The 22430-nt window shown below is 39.4% G+C and overlaps 2 protein-coding genes across 2 annotated transcripts; one reads left to right on the top strand and one right to left on the bottom strand.

Annotated features, from left to right (window-relative positions):
• Positions 1 to 536: 536 nt before the first annotated feature.
• On the bottom strand, positions 537 to 4159 carry LOC118427987 (protein ZNRD2-like). The gene is made up of 4 exons (XM_035837956.1): positions 3994 to 4159; positions 2181 to 2332; positions 1669 to 1753; positions 537 to 1267 (listed from the first exon to the last, which is right to left on the bottom strand). Exons 1-4 carry the CDS (start codon positions 4010 to 4012, stop codon positions 840 to 842), a joined length of 684 nt encoding a protein of 227 aa, XP_035693849.1. The 5' UTR covers positions 4013 to 4159; the 3' UTR covers positions 537 to 839.
• A 304-nt stretch (positions 4160 to 4463) lies between these two features.
• On the top strand, positions 4464 to 22416 carry LOC118427583 (nuclear pore complex protein Nup133-like). Its single transcript, XM_035837438.1, has 36 exons — positions 4464 to 4661; positions 5134 to 5258; positions 5971 to 6071; positions 6290 to 6511; positions 6682 to 6753; positions 7042 to 7161; positions 7647 to 7690; positions 7939 to 8005; positions 8200 to 8259; positions 8621 to 8691; positions 8918 to 8988; positions 9196 to 9275; positions 9531 to 9633; positions 11340 to 11408; positions 11685 to 11763; positions 11923 to 11965; positions 12181 to 12278; positions 12570 to 12739; positions 13683 to 13792; positions 13969 to 14075; positions 14479 to 14581; positions 15087 to 15206; positions 15539 to 15641; positions 15834 to 15877; positions 16396 to 16606; positions 17694 to 17827; positions 18255 to 18294; positions 18474 to 18592; positions 19268 to 19327; positions 19558 to 19633; positions 19887 to 19948; positions 20401 to 20457; positions 20571 to 20651; positions 20864 to 20925; positions 21208 to 21293; positions 21714 to 22416. Exons 1-36 carry the CDS (start codon positions 4525 to 4527, stop codon positions 21854 to 21856), a joined length of 3450 nt encoding a protein of 1149 aa, XP_035693331.1. The 5' UTR covers positions 4464 to 4524; the 3' UTR covers positions 21857 to 22416.
• Positions 22417 to 22430: the final 14 nt, after the last annotated feature.

Genomic DNA, 22430 nt, shown 5'->3' with positions numbered 1-22430 from the left:
TATAATTATAGCTTTCCTGCTTACTTGGGTTATGAGATCCAAAACAACGTTTATATGAAATTGTTCAAAGGTGGCTAAATTGACTGAATCCTGGTTTTAGGGGTCCAGGCTATTTTTTAAAAATATACTCTGTTGGAAACATACCTTCAATTCCCGGGCTCCTCGTATAGCCTGTATAGGTGTCAGGCATACTGGATTACCCCATTGCTTGAAAATTTAGGATTGTTGTAAAACTGGTTAAATCGAGAAAGAGTATCCTCCTGGTAAGAATGCATCTCTTGAATTTTGTTTGCCATCTGTCAGGCAGAATGAAATGAAGAAGTATATCAAAAAAGAGATTTTATTTTTGACCAACCAGGAAAACTACAGTACTGCACACAGCATACAATGTACATTTGACACAAAGGCATGAATGGTAAGGCATTGATGTTGAACTGCAAATGTTAAAGCTGTGGGTAGCATCAAGAGTGTAAGCTGGTCTTTCACTGCAATTTTATCTTTAATTGACTTAAAAGATGCAACACAAGGACCATAACTGAACCTATCTGGAGATATTTTATTCTAGTAATGAACAATTTATAGGCTTTCTACTGTCCAGGTGTGGTGTGTAAACAAAAACATAATGTGAATAGCACACATACACCTTCAAGTTGTACTATTACACTTACATGCATTGTGATGCAGCAGCACCACCTAGCACCAAAACATGGTACTACAAGTAAGGGTTTGAAATTGAGTGATTGTCATTGTCAGATAACAATCAACATTGACTGGCCTTATAGACTACAACAAGGTGGTATTGTTACACAATAACTGCTTCTGTACTGCTCCTATCTTTTCTACATCTTTTTCAATGCTATCAATGCTTCTGCACAAGCCTTTATCAATATGCAGAGTTGAATGCTATTCTCTATTGAGGAGGTCTTTCCTAACTCTTCAGTTGCCCATGACAGTTTCTTCTGAACGGCCTCTACCGACATGCCTGCCACTTCTGTCAGCTCTCCCCATTCGCCAGCAGCCTCTGTCGGTGAGTATGCATGGCTCTGACTGGCCGAGCTGACCTGTTGCGGCGCGCTGGACACAACGGCTATTGGATTTGCCGAAACGAGTCTGTTCCTTGGCACGGTATCTTCCTGCTGGGTGACGTTTCTTGGCGGTGAGGCCACATGGTTGATGACATGTTCTTGTGAAGAGGAAGCCAGGTCCTTGGCTGCTGTGGCATACTGGGCCTCTCGATGCAGTCCTCTAGCTGCCTCCTCATTCACCGCTGGATCAAGAAAAATTCCAAGAAGTTTGCTTAAAATCATGATAAAAACTTCTTGAGAAGTCTGAAGCCCTTTCCTTTGTCTCTTTTTTCCACTCTACAAATGCTGGCATTGCCAGAAAAGTAATGTATGCATAACATACATTCAATACTGTAGGTTCAGGGCAAAGTTTTTGGAAATCTGAATATTTTAGTTTGAGACTCAAAATTTGCATATGACCTTTTGCCTTTCTCTGGCAATTTGTCAAGTCAAGAGACTTGACAAAATGCCAGAGAATTGCAAAATTATAAGTCTAAGACAAGCTAAACTCCAATACAATGTCAATTTAACACTAGCACAGACTATGTGACTACAAAAATAAACAAACACAGACAGTACAGCACAAAGGCCATTATCTCCTCACCTGGATTATCCTTGTCATGATCAGATTCAAGTTCATTACAGGCAACACAGTAGTCAGCTCCCTGCTTGTCCCTCAGCAGAATACACTACAGGGAACAGATATGGTAAATATACAGATGAGTTATGTACATTGGTATCTGTGATTGTAATTATGAAACAAAACTCAACTATTCAGGAAGAAATTTGATTAATCACTGACATTATGCCCAGGTAGTATATTAGAGGTTTTTTTTGTAAAAAAAGAATTGTATGGAAGTGCAAGGGAGTGGGGGGATGGTGTAAATTTGGCCCCTTCCCCAGTATTGTAATTTGTATGGCTTCTTACAATAAGAGCGGTCATAATTGAGGACACATATGGCCACATGTGACCTACTAGCTTTTCAGAGAATCTGCTCTGGGTAAGGTGGTAGTGTAGTTAGAGCATGAGTGTGCAGCACCCCCTTTCATTTCCTCTTGAGAAAATCCCCTGATGTATTGAACCATTATGTAGCATTAGGACATCAGAATACTCACCCCACACTCCTCACAGTTTGTACCCAGCATCTTCCACCCCTTCAGGAGATAGTCTCCCATCCGCTTACTGATCTGGTCGTTACGTTCACGACGTGCCTCGATCACCTTCAAGTCAGCCTCTGATGGCGGCTGCCAATCATAATCATCTGGGTCTGGTAGTTAAAAATAAAAAGGAAACATCATGTCAGAAGTGATCATTTGGTTCTGTGTACGGGGAAGCCAGTCTCATAATGTCAAACCTGTACGAAAATAATCCAACACACTTTTATATTGAGAATAGTAGGGATGACCTGATGCGCACAGGCTCATACCCCCGCTCCCATCAAACATGTATAGGTGAGGGGCATGTATGCTATCTCAAAGCAGAGATTGGGGAGGATAAATATTTTGAAAGGAATACACAACAGTTTGGTCCCACCCAACACCTGCTTGAAGCAATGGAATTCTATACTAAAAGTAACAGGCCAGAGTAAACTGTATGATTATGAATAACAGTGTTTTTGTTTGTGTCAGTCTGACCTCTAAGCATGAGTCAGAATTTAGAAATTTATCACCTAGAGCGGTGCTACAATCATTGTCCAAAGAGAGGTGTTAGCACATTAGTACTTGGTGTCTACACAGAAAGATAGAATGATAGTGACAGTGGTGATGGTTTCACAACATACATTAATGATGAGCGAGGCTATTGGCACACCCAGCAGAATGTGTCGTCCACCTGTAACTACCTATTCTTTGTAAAAAAAAAAAAAACAAGCGATCTTTTTACCACACAGATAGACCAACTGTTAGTTGTCTACCTCTGACTAAAAAGACACTACTTTGCCACAAGTATAGAATATGTGATTTGTTCATTTAAAATTTTTGTATCAATTGACCAAAAGAAAAGAAACTTGAGTGCCATTAACTGCATACACAATTAACAATATCACAAGTGTCTACTCTAGTCTAAAGCTAGTAAAAGCTAGTGCCACGCAAGATCTGCTTGGAGATTAAATAACACGCATAGATATACCTAAGTCTAAAGGAAATAACTGACAGCCGTACGGACGCATGCTACTAGTACACGAATATTACGTTCAGCACTGGAACGTTCCAGTGCTTTATAAACGTCAGCACTGGAAGCCCAGAGCTGAAGTTTTTACAGCACTGGTCTTCCAGTGCTGAAAAGTTCCCGAGCACTGGTAAATCCAGTGCTGAACCCGTTACTTTTGTATATCAGCACTCGGTTCCAGTGCTGACGGCGGTTTCAGCACTGGGTAACCAGTGCTGAATGACCTCTGCCGCGAGTTCAGCACTGGTACCCGAGTGCTGACGGCAGTTCAGCACTGGAAAACCAGTGCTCAGAGAAGTTCAGCACTGGAAATCCAGTGCTCGCATTGGGTTCAGCACTGGAATTCCAGTGCTGAGGGAGCTTCAGCACTCGAACAAGGCCGTTCAGCAATGGAAAACCAGTGCTGACGTTTCTTCAGCACTGGAAAACCAGTGCTGAGGCCGATTCGACCCATTGATTTAGCACTGGAACACCAGTGCGGAACCCGTTCCTTTTGTATACTTGCGTCGGAAAGTCATGTTACAAGCTCTGATTGGCTGGCTGGCATCTCGGTGTGTCAATAGCCTGTTTGGCTATTGGCACACTGAGTGTGTCAATAGCCACAGCGTACATGAAATTCTATTTGTCGGACACATGGTCTGGCCTCTGGGAGAGAACTTCAAATTTCTTCATATCATCAGTTCAGAATCACACACAACCTTGCCAAACACTTATAAGGTTGATGCTGAAGCTCTTATGTTATAACTTCAAAACAGTACTTACCGATATCATGGGAGTTCATGGTGGAAATGATTTTGAGGAACTAAAAAACGCAGCTGAAAAATTGTGAGCGAAATTCCGCACCGCTTTTGTAACCTTTGACCTGGTAGAATACATTATATTAAAGGGTTGACTGAATGATAGAACGTAAGCATGTATTGCTCAGATAGCCAGTAAAAATGAAAATATATCATTAGACATAATATATGTATCAATATTGATGCAAATACGTCCATTTACAATAAATGATATTTTCTTAGCACTTTTATAGTAAATGTAATGCTCCCTTTATTTTACTGTAATCACCCAGATGGTATCAAAATGTAGAATTTCCCTTTTATTCATTTCTTTCTAGAACTCTCTGAACAAATTTATTTGTACATAAATAAGACATCAATATTTTTTACAAATTAGTTTTATTTTAAATCGTGCTTTTGAATTATTGTATTTTGTTTAATTAATTTGAAGCCTATAGAGTCGCGTTTGTATGCAGTGTGGTGCATCCCGCCGAATTTGACTGTCTGGCGAAATAAAATGTTTACCCCAAGAAGTCAGGCGACTCGGCCCAAATTCTCACCCTTCACGGCCGGGAGGGTGACCAGAAACACCCCTTCGGGCAGACGGAGTGTTGGGATCTTTACTCCGGGCAAGAGGTCACCTTTTGTGGGAAGGTAAGTTGTTGTAGTGGGAGATAATTTGCCACAGATGAAGCACATGTACTCTTCGCCCTCCCTCCCCAAGTTTCCACAAGATATGACTTTTGCCTCAAGGTTTTATCAAATAGTAGACTGAAAGCTACTAGCATCGGTAAACGTCTTTTTGCTTCAGAATATTTCCTGTTTTGTTTTATGTTTCACCCTTGACAAGAGTTTGTCAGATCGGGTGACGTTTTATGGTTTGATAGATCATAACAGTTTCCACATTTTGTGGTTGTCACTTTCTTGCTTGTTATCATAACTACTACTAGTGATAGTACATGTAACAAGTACTTATAATGTAAGGTGAACTAAGACAGTTATTTGTGTTCTTTGCAAGTTGTGTTCAAGTGTAATGACCCTCAGTGCTGGAAGGGTAGATATGTCGCAAATGTCTGACAATGAACATTCATCAACCATACATCATTTTTTGTTGTCATTTATCCAGAAGCCCAGCCCAGAACCGGAGCCTGAATACCTCGTCCATTCTAGAGGAGACCACCGGCCACGTGGTGCAGAGTTATGGGTCATCTCTACCTGTCCTCGTCACGGAGGCGCTCACACTGGCAGACAGTCAGTTTAGACTTACCTACTCATTCAATCAACTTCAATCAATCAATCAATAATTCAATCAATCAATCCATTGAGCAATAAATCGAGCAATCATAGAGGCATTCTCACTGACAGACAGTGATGTAATTATGAACCCATTGGTATTGTTAAAGAGTCAATCACAGACTCACAGGGACCTCACACTGGCCGTCAGTCATTTTATATTCATTTAGTCATACATTGATATAAATGAATCCATCAACCAGCAAGTCTTTCATAAACTAATCACTGGCTGACAGTCAGTTTATAGTTATATCACATGTATTTAGTCAAATTTTTTTATGTCAATCAATCAATCAATCATTCATCAATCAATTAGTCTACCATAAAGCTTCTCACACTTGCTAGTCATTTTGTTGTTTATTTTGCCTTGTTGATATACATCATGTAACCAGGAAATGTTAACATTTCTGTTGTAATAGGAAAAATTGTAGAGAATAAGAGACACACACAATTCTTTATGAATGATTTGTAGAATGAATATAATGATGCATACAACATGTAACCTGTTTGACATGTATTCATTAACAATCAAACAGTTTCAATTCTGCTCACAGATCATACAGACTTGTTCTTAAAGAAGTGAATGGTGTTTACTGTTTCTTTAGTTATTTGTTTACTGTTCTATTGTTATAGATACCTGGATTTTTAGTTGTTATTTCTATCCTAACAGGAGATACAGACCTGAGTGTTCACCTGAGTGAGAATGGCTGGGCTTGGCTTGTCTGTGACAGGAAACTCTTCATATGGCGTTTCAAACAAGGGATCACAAAGGTTATACTTATTAAGGCATTTAACATTATAATAATCATAAAAATCAATTAAAATCATAGCATTATAATAAAAATGTTTGATTTTTGAATGACATTTGAATTTACAGTTACAAAATTATGGATTTTTTTGCTAATGTAGGATAGCCATTTTACACATGTATCAGTCATGAAAGGATCATTAGTGAATTGTCCCTAATGATTTGTGATGTTGTATTTCAGTCTGCACTGTGTAAGGAACTGTCCCTCCCACCAAGTGACCTTGTCCACAGTGCAGACCTGGTCAGTGTCCAGCCTAGTGGTGACGGCCATGTCGTGTCCGTCATGGCCGCCTCAGCCGAGGGGATCGTCCGTTACTGGCCCAGTCTGGCCCACGAGGGCTCGTGTGTGGAGATCAGTGCTGAAGTGAACGGGGAGGAGTGCCTCTGTCTGACAGCCTGTCAGGTGAGACCGTTCTTTGAACTTGAAGAATATCTGTCTTCAGACCATAAAAGTCATATCTGTACAAGTCACAACCACTACATAATGACTACCCGGCAAAGGTGACCACCTTTTCTGGTCCCATAGTTGATTTTGCCTATTAACAAGTGTTTCCTCTATATTTTTTTGCCTAGCCCCAGGGATATGTCCTTGCCACAGTGTCTGGGCAGCTCCTGTTGCTAACACCAGCATCAGTGGCTGGACAGGTGAGAATCACATTACACAGAGACAGCATGCTCTACTTCTAATTTTAGTTTAGAAAACATTATTCAAAGTGAATCTGGATGTCACTAATCTGCAGTATATATGATAACATACATGTATGAGTAGACTGCTTATGCGTCTTGTATTTCCCTAACATGCATTCTGCTTAGGATTTTATACTTTGACTAGAAGTTACATAATTGTAAAGCTACATATAGTCTGTTAGATCTTTTCTGTTGACAAAAAATGCTGAGAAATGTTATGATTAATCTTTGTCTTCCTTCCTACAGACAACAGTTAACAGCAGGATCCTGCAGGTTCCACGGGGTGTGTTTGCTGGAATTGGGAGAAGGGTTTCCTCACTGTTCGCCTTTGGAGCTCAGCCTACAGAAGCCACTGGAGGCAGTACAGTAAGTACGGTATAGTTCACCACCTGTACTGCAGAACCACCATATTATGCTAGGTGCCATGCATGCACTGCAAAGATATGTTCTGTTGAGAGTTCTCAAAATCTCATCCACCATTTTTGGATGGAAATAAGAACTAACATCTGACATGAAAATTCTAATAAGTGTATTTAATCTCTAATCATTGATTATTAATCTTAAAAATAATAAGTGGTGCTCTCAACAGCACGAAAGCGTGCCCAACTGTCAAGTATTGGGACTTCCAGTCAGGCGATAAAACTTGATGACGTCATCCATGTGGTAAAAAAAAAATCACATTTAAAATACTTTTATGATCAGCAATCAGTAAAGTAATGGAAGGTGAAAATACTAATTTAGACAGTTAGGAGACTTTAATGAGACTAGTACATGTACATGTATTGGGGAAATGGATGTGTGACTATCAATGTTTAGTTACTTATTATTTCAAAACATTACTTTGTTTTTAGATTTCAAGAGTTCTATGTGGCCAACAGTCCAGTGAAGATACGAGGTAACTTATAATTAGTAACATGACTAGTTATTGATTTGGTAATAGGGATAGTTTGAAATATGAAATTTTTCTTAGTGTGAGCTGATATACTGCATTTGTAAAGAAAACTAGTTGTACACTACTATTGACAACAACAGGCTCTTACATATACATGTAAAACCTTCTGTTATTCATATTGCAAACATTTTGTAGCATGGTTGGCGATTAATAAGTGTTTCTTTGTTGTATCATTTCTCTATACTTTTTAGGTCACTGTACATCCTGACAGAAAACTCACTACAGAAGTGGGAAATATCGTACACAGGACCAGACAAGGTAATATGTATTCCAAATACTTAAGTCACAGATCCCCTCTGAAAGTAATGATATAAGTATTCGTAATGCACTTACTATCTTGATCTGCTGGTGCCATGTATGCACTGCAAAGAAAATGTGTTAAGTTCAATTGGCAAACCTGGTAGACAATCATTAAAGGCTCTCACAGTTCTTGATCCTGATTTGAATTTCAGATCTTGTTTGAATGTGATCTTGGGGAGATGTTGAGGAGCAATGCTATTCAAGCCATCTGGGTAAGTGTGCACATTTTAAGTTTTCAAAGTCAACTCTATACAAAGGTGAAAATACATACAATAATCTTACACTTTGTCCTCTTATGATATTGCCACCAACCATAGTACTGCCCAAAACCTTGAAATATAAAGAGATCTACTAATGCAGTATTATTAGTTTCCAATGTATGCACAATTCAAATACCCAGGTTGTCCTCACATTTTAAAACTAGCCTTTAAAAAAGTCCTTGTCAATGCTGTACATGCATATATTCTGACTGGACAGACATTGTCAAATTTTAGTATTGTGTCCAGTTTCCAGTATAGTAACCACTAGTCAGTTTGCCTGAATTTATGCACATGTGCAATCACATACTTCCAGGGCTCATCACCAGATGTTGCTGAGGTGGCCAACCGTGTTCAGCTGTGGTTTCTGGACATGCAGCAGACAAGGTAGGTGTTATTTTCTTTGAGAAGCTAATGAGATCTTAGATTTTCCTGCCTGTATAAAATCATAATGTACTCAGAAATTTGCCAACAAATTTTTTTAGTATCATTTCATGGATGGGGCCACATTTCATGGTCCTTAAATGTTTATGCATGTTTCAACATACATGTACACCGACACAGTTATAGATTCTTGGATCACCATAATTTGTGATGTTCTTTTTTTCCTCAGGGATGGCACAGTGATCTTGGCAAGTGTGTCGGATCCGGGGGCAACTCCTGCACAGATGTACTTTGTTCTTGGTATGACTATGTTGTTTTGTATGACTTGCATTGCATATGTAAAAGTGGCAAAGAAGTGGTCTTTGTGCAGTGTAGAGCGTAGGTTGAATTATCTTCTTACTGTCTGTTTTTTATTTCATTTGATATTGCTGAAAACACTGTAGATTAATCTAGGGTCAGGACACAAGTTTTAGGTACAAAATGTACATGTTTTACTCTATCTCACAGCTACCCTGCCAACGTCGGGTGATTCAGCTCCATCCAGGCTGAGTAGCTTCTCCTTGGTCAACTACTCTGTAAAGTATCAGGTAAAACTTCCTCTTGTGCAAACAAATCATGAGTAACACAAGGAACAAGTGACACATGACATCTAATTTGCTGTGTCTTGTTGTGGTAATGGTTTTCTAGTTTTAAAGTCTTGCTGGAGGAGAAGGTAAACCACTGTAACAGTAGAATTCTTGGCATATGTTTGGACAGTTTTGAAGCATTGACACATTTTGCTTCTTCCTCTTCTTGTCACATTTTATTTTTTTAGTATGTATGTATACATTGTCCCAACCCAGCCACAAGACCAAGCAGCTGCACTGAACTACCATCTCCTGGTGCCCGGGGCACGTGGCAAAAGTGCTTACATCTACACAAACAACCTGGTAGTCTTTGCAACAGGTAAGTAACACCCCAGATTGACAAAACCTCTCTGTAAAGAAAGGGTCTGATTATGTTTTGAGCACTTATTATTGCATGGATGATTCCTACATGTAGGTGGAGATCATTTATTCATCATTCATTCATTCAGTCGTCCCATAGCCTTTTAATCAGCCATAGGCTTTTAATTAGCCGTAGGGGCAGCACAACATGTTGTGCTGTATCAATAGGCGTTTTAGTCCCCTGGCGGTGCCTGTCTCCTCTCCGGGGCATGGTGAATGATGTAATCACCGTGTGGCTGATACGACACGAAGGTTCGCCAGGCCTCCATCCGGTTTATTTGTAGTGAATCACCAACTCCAGACAGAATGGTTTGCTCCATCCACACCGCACCTTCGGACGTGTGGGGGTTCTTTAACGTGCATGGGGTGTGGCTCTCCCCATACACGGGACCTCCATTTAACGTCCTATCCGAGGGACGGCCCCAGCCGAAGCCAGGTACTCACTCTCGCCCGAGTTAAGTGGGGAAAGTCGTGTTAAGTACCTTTCCCAAGGGCACAAGATCGGTGGCACGGCAGGCGGATTCGAACCCGCCACCTCTCGACGCAGAGCCGCACATGCTACCACTGCGCCACGCGGTCCCACTGGGAGATCAGAGGTCATTAAACACAGTGAAAATGAAACAATTACAAATACTACAGTATGTAATGCAGTAGATTTACAGTATGCAGCATATGAAAAAAAAAATCACTATTTAAAGCAAATATGAGTGATATGAACGGTAACATGCATTGGCATAATACCGGTAGTAAGACTTATACCGGTAGATTAAAAATACTGGAACTTAAAGAGATCTACACATGCAACAATAGGTATTTCTGAGCTGTGCACACTTCAGACATCTAGGTGTCCAATACACCATTTACAAAGCATCGATAACAATGCATTCGAAGACAATAAGGCCAAAAGTTTTCAGTATCTTTTTCGGGGTAGGCAGCTCGTCGTGGGACGAACACACTGTCACATTCATTGCCAAATTTATAGATCATAATTACACATGCTCACGGCACAAGACGAACATGATTCAACAACAATCTTGAATTTCTGTTGGTGACCTACAACTCATGTAAAAGTGTGAAGAACCGTTGCTTAATAGCCCGGATCTACGACTGAATGGGCAAAATTGAACGTACGCAGCCATTTTCCCGCCATTTTTATATCTACGCTAGCAGTGAAGTGTTACGTCATAGCGGTTGTGACGGACAAAAGTTAAATGAAAATTCTTGACAGTATACGTCCGTTTTCTCATGACATTTTGTATGCTCATGCAGGTTTATGTTTTATGCATTTACTGACACTAAAGGAAGGAACATCAGAGGATGTATAAATGTACATAGCGGCAGTTGATTGTGCCGTGTTTCTTCCTACCGGTATTTTTTACCCCCTCCCAACCACGCGCCCGTTCGCCGTGTAATTCCGCGGCGTGTTACAATTACAATATTACGCTTTTAGCAGGACAAGAGTGGCAGAAAAGTTACACAGAAGAAGTGGCAAGGGTAACCTATAACAGCAACATGCAACTGGAGAAAATGATGCGTTGACAATTTGTCAATTCAGTATGGCTAGAGAAATCGTCGTAAACGTACCGGTATTATGATAATAGATGTTACACATTTTTGTCATGATAAAAAAATTATTATTTTTTTCTGCATTTTTTTCTTCTGCAGTGTCTGGCTTCCCCCAGCCTCAGGACAAGGTTGAGTTTCAGTCTCCTGGTGATCGCATTCTGGGAGCAGGTAGGTTACTGATTTTCATGGTGGCTTACGATGATGGAGTATTTTATCTTCATACTGGCCTTTATCTCTACTTCACCAGATTTATCTGATGAACAATGATGATACAGGGGTTTCTACATTAAATTTTCATGTTACGGTTCCCCCGGACTGAGAGAATTTACTTGTAAATGAAATCTTGTTAATTTTTTTCTTTCTTCCCCTTTAGTTTGGCTAATTACTGATATGTATTGCTACACATGTATGTGTTGGAATTTTATATTTTCCATGTTTCCATAGGTTGCTGTGATGGCCAAACTTTGCTGTTCTCTAACATCAGTGGCATTGTCATGGTCAGCATGGTGGACGTACATCCCAGGTAAAAACTACTACAATGCAAAATGTTGGCTTGAAATTTATGTAAAATAAAATAAAAGAGTCTAGTTATGCCATGCATTTGTTTGTTTGGGCCTGATGCTCTTCATATTTTGCCATAAGTGTAACTGTAAGGTGTAATCTGTGTATCCTTTTTTTTCAGTATGGATGACTCCATGGCAGTTGAGCCATCCTCAAGACCCGAGGCAAGTAGTGACAGTTTTGTACAGTTGTTGACTTCTGTGACATCCGCAATGTTTATCTTGGACACAGATTCTTTTGAATATCCCTTGTAGATGTATGTGTATGTGTATGTGTCATATACACAAATAATACGCAAAGTTCCTAACAGAAACATAAATGTTTAATTGTCATATCAAGTCAATAAAGAGTATTAAACGAAGCTTCCCTTTCCCCCCAGTCTGTACTAGGAGGAGACATGGAGTCCAAGGTAGAGGAGTTGAGTATGAGTGAGGACCAGGCAGCACGACTTAAGGGTGCCTTCTTACACTACTGCAGGCAAGTCAACACACACTGTCTTCATCTTATCTGTGGTAACAATATTGTTCATGTTACTTTAAAGAAGAGTTTTGGCAGTATCGTTGAACTCCATTTAGACTTTGATACATACTTTTAGACGAATAGAGAGGCTTTAGTGGTCTGTTTAAGTTCACATTGAGTTCCTATACAAAAAAAGTTTTGTTTCCCTATAAAGCTAGCTACCCCTAGTGCTTTCTGTCCTCCTAGCTATATGTACTTTAGAGACTGTATAGTTTAAGTGTCACCTGTTGCCTTAAACTGGTACTGCAGGAGGAATGAAGTCCAAGCCCAGGCCATAGTGGACGAGCTGTTCCCACCAGAGGATGCCCTCCCCACAGAGCCAGGCTCCAGGCTGGACAGACTTGTGGCCCTGTTGAGTCAGGAGTTGATTGACGACTACCCTGCCTCTGATCCTAGATGGGCGGAGTCTGTTCCTCATGGTAGGGGTACTAAATAATTTTTCTTTCTATTAATTTTCTGTAGTTTCAATATGAAACATATCTCAGTATCATACAACATCATGCATGTGTCTTAGTTACTATTAAAGAAATGATTGTGAAATTACCTTAGATTTACTATCCATAATGGAGAATCTTGGAGCGCAACATGTGTAATGATTTTGTTTGACACTTTGATCATTAAGCTTATATTTTACGGTGTTGGATTTGCCTGTAATTCTTTTTTGAACAGCCAAAGGAGTATTTAACTTGATGGTCATTGTACCGCTGTATTGTTGCTACACATGTAGCTCCTCAAGCTAGTTTGATTGACAGGTATTTGTACCTTGTGTGATTGATAGATGTTTAAAAGTTCTGCAGGAAGAAAATTTTCAAAATGAATATTCATGAAAGTTATTGTCATATTTTACAACTGTTCATCATACTTGTCAATCATATGTAAAGACTTTTGGACCAGGTGCTTTTATACTGAAAATATTAGCACTTGTCAAAATGGGAAAAGTGGAATTCCGAACTTAAAGCGGAGCCTGTTATATGTTTGTATAGATATTGGCTCCTCCTCCAGTTTGTGTCATTGACAGTTCATATCTTTGTACAGATGCTGGCTCCTCCCCCAGCTAGTGTGATTGACAGTTGTTCATGTGTTTGTACAGATGCTGGCTCCTCCTCCAGCTTGTGTGATTGACAGTTGTTCATACATTTGCACAGATGCTGGCTCCTCCTCCAGACTGTGTGATTGACAGTTGTTCATAACTTTGTACAGATGATGGCTCCTCCTCCAGCTAGTTTGATTGACAGTTGTTCATATGTTTGTACAGATGCTGGCTCCTCCAGTCTGTGTGATTGACAGTTGTTCATATCTTTGTACAGATGATGGCTCCTCCCCCAGCTAGTGTGATTGACAGTTGTACATATGTTTGCACAGATGCTGGCTCCTCCTCCAGCTCTCTGATCCTGCTGCACCAGCTGGAAGACAAACAGAAGGCCCATGACTACCTTGTCACCTTCCTCAACACTGTGGGCATCTGGGACAGGGTACACACAAAATACTCCAGTTTTTTTCTAAGAAATTTACTGATGCCAGTGAATGAGAGTCAATATGCAGTAAGTAAAATAAAGATGTTGGAATATTTCTTAGTAAGAAAAACTGTATTTCAAAGTTACCTGAGAAATAACTTCAGAAGAGAACATAATCTTGTGTGCTCTCCTAGTTAACCTCCGTGATGGTGAGGGACACCTTCATGCCTACACGTCTCCTCCTGTGTGAACACGCTGAGAAACTCCAGGCTGCCATCACCCTCAGGAACCAACACTCCCAGTAAGGCATTCTTTTGTAGAATCCGGGAAATATCACTCCAAATGGTTCTGCCTTTTTACAGTATCCCATACACAGGCATACTGCACAGCATCTGCAGAATAATTTGCACATGCTTTGTATTTGTGCTGTCAACAATACGAATACTGGATTCAGACATTGAAATTGTCCTTATAATTTTCTTTGAGGAATTCTGCCATGTGACTGGACCTTGGTATAGTATGCACAAATGTACAGTGTTGTATTCTCCATAGACATGCTTTTTGGTATTGCTGTATGTTGATAGTTGTTACATGTACAAATGTATTGCCAACTGGCTTGATGGTCAAATGTCTTACATCATCTTGCTATATGCGTAAATGTACATCCTGTTGGCTGCAAATTGAATACCATCCTTGATCCTTAGGTATCCGAGTCTGGTGGACGCTGCCATCAAGAGAGTCTTACAACAGAGGGGACAAGCTGTTCCACCTTCTGGACTCACCCCACAGGATGTCTTCTACAGAGAAGTAAGGCCACACCAATTTAATTTCTTGGTTCACGGATTCGCTCGCTCCTATTTTTTGGGAAAAAAAAATAAAAATAAAAATTACTACTCAGCAAATTTTCACCATTAATGAAACCATTCACCAACTTTCTGGTGTAGCAAATTGGCCTTTATATTATAAGCTCCTTAAAGTGTGGGTACAGGTGCTGTTACACTTTTTTCAAGCTGAAAACTTTTTTCTTTATCTTTTGGATTAGCCGTGACCTTTACCCCAACCATTTTACAATTTTTATTTTTATTTCGCCCTCTCGCTCCATATTTTTTATGAAAAATCCGTGAACCAAGAAATTAAATTGGTGTGGCCTAAGCATTGATCTATCTTGAGCCCCATACTTGGCAGATTAATGAAAATTGTTCTGTTGCTCTGTCGGTCCTCAGTTTTTTCACTAAATGCAATTTTGTGTATTGGAAGTGGTCTTTAGGTATCATGATCATAGTTTTTGGCCTGTTGTCTATTTTTGTCACAGGTGTCTCGGATCCAGGACATTCTGGAGGCACTTGTTGAGTATGAGGAAGATGCCATGGCTGGAGACATGTCCACAAGAGATATGGTCAATCTTATGGCCAATGTCAACACTATCATGCAGGTAAAGACAGTTTGAACAGAACGCCAAACTGATATTTTTAGGCTAGTTGCACCCCAGTACACCTATAACCAAAAATGAATTTCAAACCCTGACTATAGAGGCTCTAGTACAAGCTATGCATATTCTCATGTGCTTGATTCTTAGTCTATTTATTTCTATTTTCAAAGCTTTAGGTTTTCATCTTTCACATTAGAGAAAAGTAATGATTTAAGAGAGCTACATTGTATATCATACATATATAGGCAGTAGGCATCTAGTTAGTACTAACTTAGTATGTAAATGTAAATGTTAACTATATGTACATGTACACTGATATTCTTGTCTGTTTCCAGGCCATGTTACAGGCAGCCAGGAAACTGCGTCAGTCCAAAAACCTTGTTTACCAGGCCCATGTGGACACAGGTGTCAGGGAACCAGAGTACATTCCATGGACAGGTGAATATTCAAATTATATCTACAGCTGCTTTTAGAATACTCATCTGTCATTCAATTCTAATAATCTGATCTTTTACGTTATACATTTCATGTTATAACATATATGGTCCAGTTGTTAGTTTTAGTTGGTGACATTTTATTTGCAATGTATTGTCTTTGTTAAACCTTTGGTAATATTTCTAAAATCTTCAGCCTCTTCAGGCTCTAGAGGACTGCGATCCCTCATCAAGAAACAGGTAAATAAACCATTAGTATAGTACAATCGCTTGGTAGCACAAGCTTGTTTCTTGGAATATAGTTTTCAGATGGAAAGGATGTATCTATTTGTATGTTTGCATGAGTTGAAGTTTATCTTTGATTTCTTTGATGCCTGTATGTGACATCTTGCCTCAGATCTTGTATACTAGAATCATATGAAAAGGTACAATGTGGAAGACTTTTCAACAAAAAGGTCTCCTTTCAGCAACTGTTTCCCACTAGGCTAATATTGGCTATAATGCTTTGTAAACTCATGTTCAACAGTATGAGTCATTCATATTGACTGTAAAAATGTATAAAGTACACATCACAAGGAAGACAGACTCGTCTTGACCTTTTGCCATCTGCCACAATTTCAGATTTTGCATTAACATCAAACAACAATGTTTGGTGTGTTACCAGTAAAGTCACTTGTAATAGCGCCAAAGAGTGCTAGATATGAAAACAGCTGGATGTGTACAGTGCTTGGACATGGTGTATGTTTTTAATGTTCTAGCATGAGGTGACAGTAGAACAGGGCTTGCTGGAGGCTACAGACGTGCAGACCAGGGGAACGTTCTTCCAGCAGCTGATGGAGCTGACAGACCTGTTGTTGGACGGGTACATCTGTCAGTTAGAGTCCCTGGGGGACGGGGAGGGGGACCAGCACTACATGGATGTCAAGGAGAAGTACGAGGGAGACAGGGCAGCTTACATCAGACCTCTGGGTACGTAGGGGAATCGCTGCTGTGATGTTCATTGTCTAGTAGTACTATCACTGCTAATGTGAACCAGCATTTATAGTTATTATAGTTTTACTCTGATTAGGGTATCATACATGTGCATTTGTATACCACCAATAGTTGTAAAATACGAGGGGCGTGCAATTAGTAATGGTCCTGACCCATTTCCCATAGCAGGAGATTAATGAAACTTGGCACAGTTATTAGTCTTTCTCTTCATAGGAATCACCCAGAGTTATGCATTTCTCCCATCGTTTGATGCAGCTCTGGACACCGATTTTGTAGGACACCCCAGGTTGGTCCTCCAACTGATGCCTCATCAATGGCACAAGAGGGACGACTAGGTCTGGGAGCTGTTTCCACAGACTTCCAGCCACGTTTGAATTCAGGATGCCAGCGTTTTACAAGGTCATATGATGGGGCATCATCACCATAAGTTTCATTTATTTCATCAAAAGTCTTCTTTGGTGTGCGTCCTTTCAAATACAAAAACCGGATCACTGCGCGACACTCAACTGGTTCCATTTCACACCTGGTCCATTTCGCACCTGACTAAGTTCAAACACCAGTAAATCAGAAACCACAATTAGTTCAGAGCTGTCTTTTGCAACATAACCCATAGAGATATGAATTATTACACATACAAAATTTCATTTAGATCAGACAACTGGAAGTGGGTCAGGACCATTACTTATTGCACGCCCCTCGTATTTCCTTTATCATCCTTTAGGATAGGTTCCAGCAGATCAACTCTCTCTGATGCATTTCCAACTGATTACAAAGTAACAGTACAATTCAACTTGGAGAAGGTTAAGCCAAAATATATATGAAGTACAGAAAAGCACTTGATAACAAGATGGTTTTGATGTCATGGTGGTTTAAGTGAGCATAGGTGTTATACAAGTTCAACTTGTAACGAGAGCTATTAAAATGTTCAAAATTTAGATACCTTGTCATTTTGGCCTATCTGTTGAATTTCATAAGTTGAGATGGATTTAGTTAGAGATGTACTGTTAAGTGCCTGAGCAATCATGTTTTTGGAACTGCTTCACGATGTTTGTATGCTGCATAGTTGAGGCAGGACAGCACGAGCGGGCAGCCTCCCTGGCTGAGAAGTACTGTGACTTCAGTGTGCTGGTCCAGCTGTGTGAGGACACTGACAACCAGGAGAGGCTGGAGAGGTACATGGTGCAGTTTGCTGACAAGGTGAGCTGTTGTTTTACACTTGTTTTTGTTCATTTGTAGCAAATACTGTAAATGCATTTAAGTTCGCAGGGGATTTAATTTCGCGGCCGGTGAGGCTATGGGACCGGTGAGGTGAGCGGGTAAAATGACTTTTCGCGGTGGATTTAAGTTTGCGATAACACCATAGACTGCAGTCGCGGTGCAGTGGTCACCGCGAAAACTGCGAACATTAATCCACTGTGAACATTTCTGCATTTGCAGTAACTACTTAAACACATCTCAGCAAAACATTCGTTTTTAGTTGGTGTATCCTGTATAAAAGATGGATTTGTCAACCAATGTTAAACAATTTTTCTGATTTTTTTTTTTTAGATTTGTTAAATGACAGCAGTGCTATTAGGCTATGGATACATATTTCTCAAAATGTTGTGTTTTCCGACATTTTCAGGGTTTCTCTGACTTCCTGTTCAAGTGGTACATGGATACAGGTGAGCTGAAGTATCCTTACATTTACAATATGGTAGTGTGTGTACATACTGCCAGATCACCTAATCCACCAAAATACACATTTCATAACATTCGTCTATTTGTTCAACTCACCCTATTGGAATATTTTTTTCTTGTTATTAGAATTTTGTAACTGTACTAGTTTGAATTGCCTTATTAGGAAAGCGAGGGAAGCTGTTGTCCCAGCCGTCCTCCCAGAATGCCGAGCTGGCCCAGTTCCTGGCTTCCCATGGGCACTTGAGCTGGCTGCATGACATCAACACCAGCCAATGGGACAAGGTCTTTCAAACATATCTTGTGAATCTATGACAATTGTGCCAGCAATAAAGTCTTGTATATTGTGAATATAAGATTTTTCAGTATGTGTACAGCAGAGTTATTTTATGTCAGTAGAATAAAAGTATCAAGATTCATGTGTCAAAAGGTGAGGCAGTGTCAGTGAAAATGTCATATTATTAAAAACAATCAATGTGAACTTTATTTGGCATAGTCATTGTATGAATGTTGTTCAGCACCAAGGACAGGACAAGTTTGAATACATTTCAATATTGTCAAATCTTTCAGTTTATGTATATTAAAGTTATTGCATTTCAGTACAATCAAAAGCTTGGGCAGTACTGACATAAAGCCTTGGACAGGATCAGTGTTGATATTCTGTGGCATAGCCAATGTGCATGTTATTCAGGACCAAGGACAGTGCATTCAACTAGTACTAGGCTATTCTGATTGTCACTGGAAAGAATAGGTAGTATCTGTCAAAATGTTATTCAGTTTGAGTTAGATGCACAATTTGAAAGTAGTTCAGCACCAAGGACAGGTCTTGTGAAAATTGTGCATGATAGAATTTGTTACTCTTCAGTTTTTTGATTTCCAGTCATATTGCTGTCATGTTTATGGAAATGTTAGTCTTGTTCCTTGCATGTTGATAAATTGCCTGTACATTTTTACTTTCAGGCACATTCAACTCTGAGGAAGTTGGCAGAGAGGGAGACCAAATATGCTGCAAAAAAGAAGGTTAGGAACTTGCGAATTTACCTTCTGAAGTGATCGGTCATCAGTATTGATCCTGAATAAGGCCACAGTGGTTGTTGAAAATTTGATCCATATGTACTTTTGTGTTGGAAGAAAGTTAAGCATTGTACTAAGGTTATGAACTGCTTATGATGACATTTTCAAACCATTTCATATTTACATTTCTGTTTTATCTATCCATTCTAATATTGTCTGTCACATGTTGTTTACAGACTCTGTTGAGTATCAGCAAACTGGCAGCTCTAGCATCTGACCAACCACAGGACTCGATACAACAGCAAGTAGGAGGTAAATACCTGTTTTTGATACTTCATTTAACATCTTACTATCATAAGAATTGTTACTCAACGTAATTTTTGCAATTGTTTATGTTATGTCAAGTTCATATCACCAAATAAAAACAATAATTGTTGTGATGCAACTGTTAGTATCATGACTGTCTCCAAGTTATCATTCTAAAGAATATTCAGTATATCTTGTTTTACCATTGGAATATCCTTCCAGTAAGAATCTAAAGGCATCTTTATTTGTTTTTTTACAGCAATCAACAATGAGCTGCAGCTGCTGTTTTTCCAGGAGAACCTACCTGCAGAAGTGCTGCAGGTGAGCAGGTGTTCTGCAGCTGACATGTGTTGATGATGGAAGTAAACTTGCTTCACATGCATGTTTAACCTTCATGTCATTGTACCCCTCAATATACCGTAGTTTGTTGACCTGTGTAGTAGGGTGGCTGTTTTGTATTTGTGTGGTAGGAAAATGCTACCTTGATGTTCTTTAATTCTAGGATAATACAGTTTGTAATATACATGTAGGTGTTCCTATAGGCCTTGGATGATGGATAAGGGAAATGCTAAATATGACACATTACCCTTGCATTGTGTATGGGATGTATGCGCACTGTGTCTGGTCAGGTCTACATCTAGGTCATCATGGTAACGACTTGCTTGCCCCCTGCATTACCCAGGTTTCTCAGTTTCTCTTAGCATGCAAAGGGATCAGTGGCATGGTTTATTATTGCTGAGTGCTGACCTAAACCATTTATTTTGTATTTCTAGAGCAAAGGTTTGGAACCAGACAACATGCCTGTACTAGCTCCACATGATCTGATACAGGTATGAGAGCTTGTTTTATTCATTTTGCCATCTTTCTAGTATGTTTTTGTTATCAGCATTCATTGATGTCTGTGTTCAATACCACTTTAAGAATGTTGGCACAATTTTTACAGTTGTATGTTGGACCAGAAAATGACAGAGCCAATGAATATGACTTCAACAAGGCCCTGGATCTAATGCAGTATATTGATGAGGTAGGTTGTAGCACGTACATAGAAACTTTCTGTTAGCACACAATAATTATCAAGTTTAAAGGTTCTGAAGCAAAAACATTGACTATGATTTATTGCGTAAAGGAGATACATGTATCCTTATTGTCCTTGCCTTGATATTCAATAAATTGTGGCATTGATTCTGTGGAAATGTATCAAATGCTGAATTATGAATATCCTTATTTTACTACCAGGATGATCCAGCTTATGAAGGTCTAAAGCTTCACATATGGGGTAGAGCACTGCTGAGGGATGAGTAAGTAAACATAGCAGCACATTCTCATACAGAAGGAGGATATATATATAAACATAGCTGCACATTTTGTACACAGATTGATTGTGTTGGCAAGCATAGAAAGTTGTAATCCCAAAATGTATGAGGAAAACTGGCATTAAAATACACATTTAGATATTATAATTCAGTGTGTATTTCTTGATAAATATATTCATATGCTTATGGTTTTGCTTGAATGGGTAGCAAATATTGTATTTTTGCCATTTTCAATTGTGAATAATTGATAAAAATCTCTTGTTTCAGCTGGTCCAGTATTTCCACAGATGAGCCCCTGTTTGCCAGTAGTCACACAGTGTTCTTCAAAACTGTGCAGCTGGCATTCAAAAATGGTAGGCTGGCGAAAAGTACTTACATGTACATGTTGCTATTTTTCATTTGTTCTCTTTGTTAGTGCGATATTAGCTTTAAACTATTATATTTCCTAGTTTAACAATGTTTTGGCTACACAAATTCTTGTGTTACTTCTCAGATTTGCTTGCCTTTGATTAAAAAACGATAGGTGCATACATTGTATATCTACCTCAAGATGTTCACACTTTGTTACCAACAGTTGCAAGTCCCTTGTACTTGTTCAAGTCTTGTACTCTACATTGAACCAAAGAATACAAATGTATTATGTGTAACAATTGAACTGGTGTGGCCTGTCAGAGATGTATGCAATGGCAAGTAATGTGAAAGTTATTTTGAATGATCTATACGTATGTATACAGTGTACCCGATATGTTCTGACACAAACTGGTTTTCCTCAGGTGTGGACCTACAAGAGTACCTGCCTGATGTAGACGTGCTCCTGTCTTCAGAAGAACTAGGAGGTCTCAAAGACAACTCCAGTTTCCAGTATCTAGTCAGAGCAGGATATGAACACATACAGAGAGTCATGGCTCAGGAGTAAGATCTACATTTGCACATATGTTCCACTTGGCCATTCCATGCATATGTGTATGCTGTAGGATTACATGGTAATTTGTTGTGTATTGGGATCAGTCATCTCTTTTTCTTTCCAGCCTCAAAAGCACAAGGCATTGACAACATTTGTACATGCTTTTGTATGTAAAGATACCCCAGAAAGTTGCAAAACCAGTAGCTATAAACCCAGTAGATTTGATAGATCATGTTTTATTTTCATTTGAGAAAAATGTCCAGAGGTCTAAAAAGAAGAAACTATTGGTTCATGTGAATAAGTCCAGAGAACTTAAACAGTTACCTTACAAGCAAACATATGTACATGTATCTTAATTAATAGTAGGTACTAGTACGGAAAACATACGACCAGAGGATCAGGTTCAGGTCCGGACCTAGACCTGATTATAGCAATATACAATAACAGGAAATATGACTGAAATTATGTTCAAATTGTATTTTGGAATGATACCATTATTTCCAATGCACAAGCAGCTAAGATGCAGAAAGGTAACATTGTAATAAAACATGCAACATTTTTAGCTGCTCAGTGAATGTGGCTCATT

This window comes from Branchiostoma floridae, chromosome 1 (assembly GCF_000003815.2).
Source record: "Branchiostoma floridae strain S238N-H82 chromosome 1, Bfl_VNyyK, whole genome shotgun sequence".
Classification (NCBI taxonomy): domain Eukaryota; kingdom Metazoa; phylum Chordata; class Leptocardii; order Amphioxiformes; family Branchiostomatidae; genus Branchiostoma; species Branchiostoma floridae.
The sequence above is the reverse complement of the archived record's forward strand: the minus strand, read 5'-3'. Positions and strand labels throughout refer to the sequence as shown.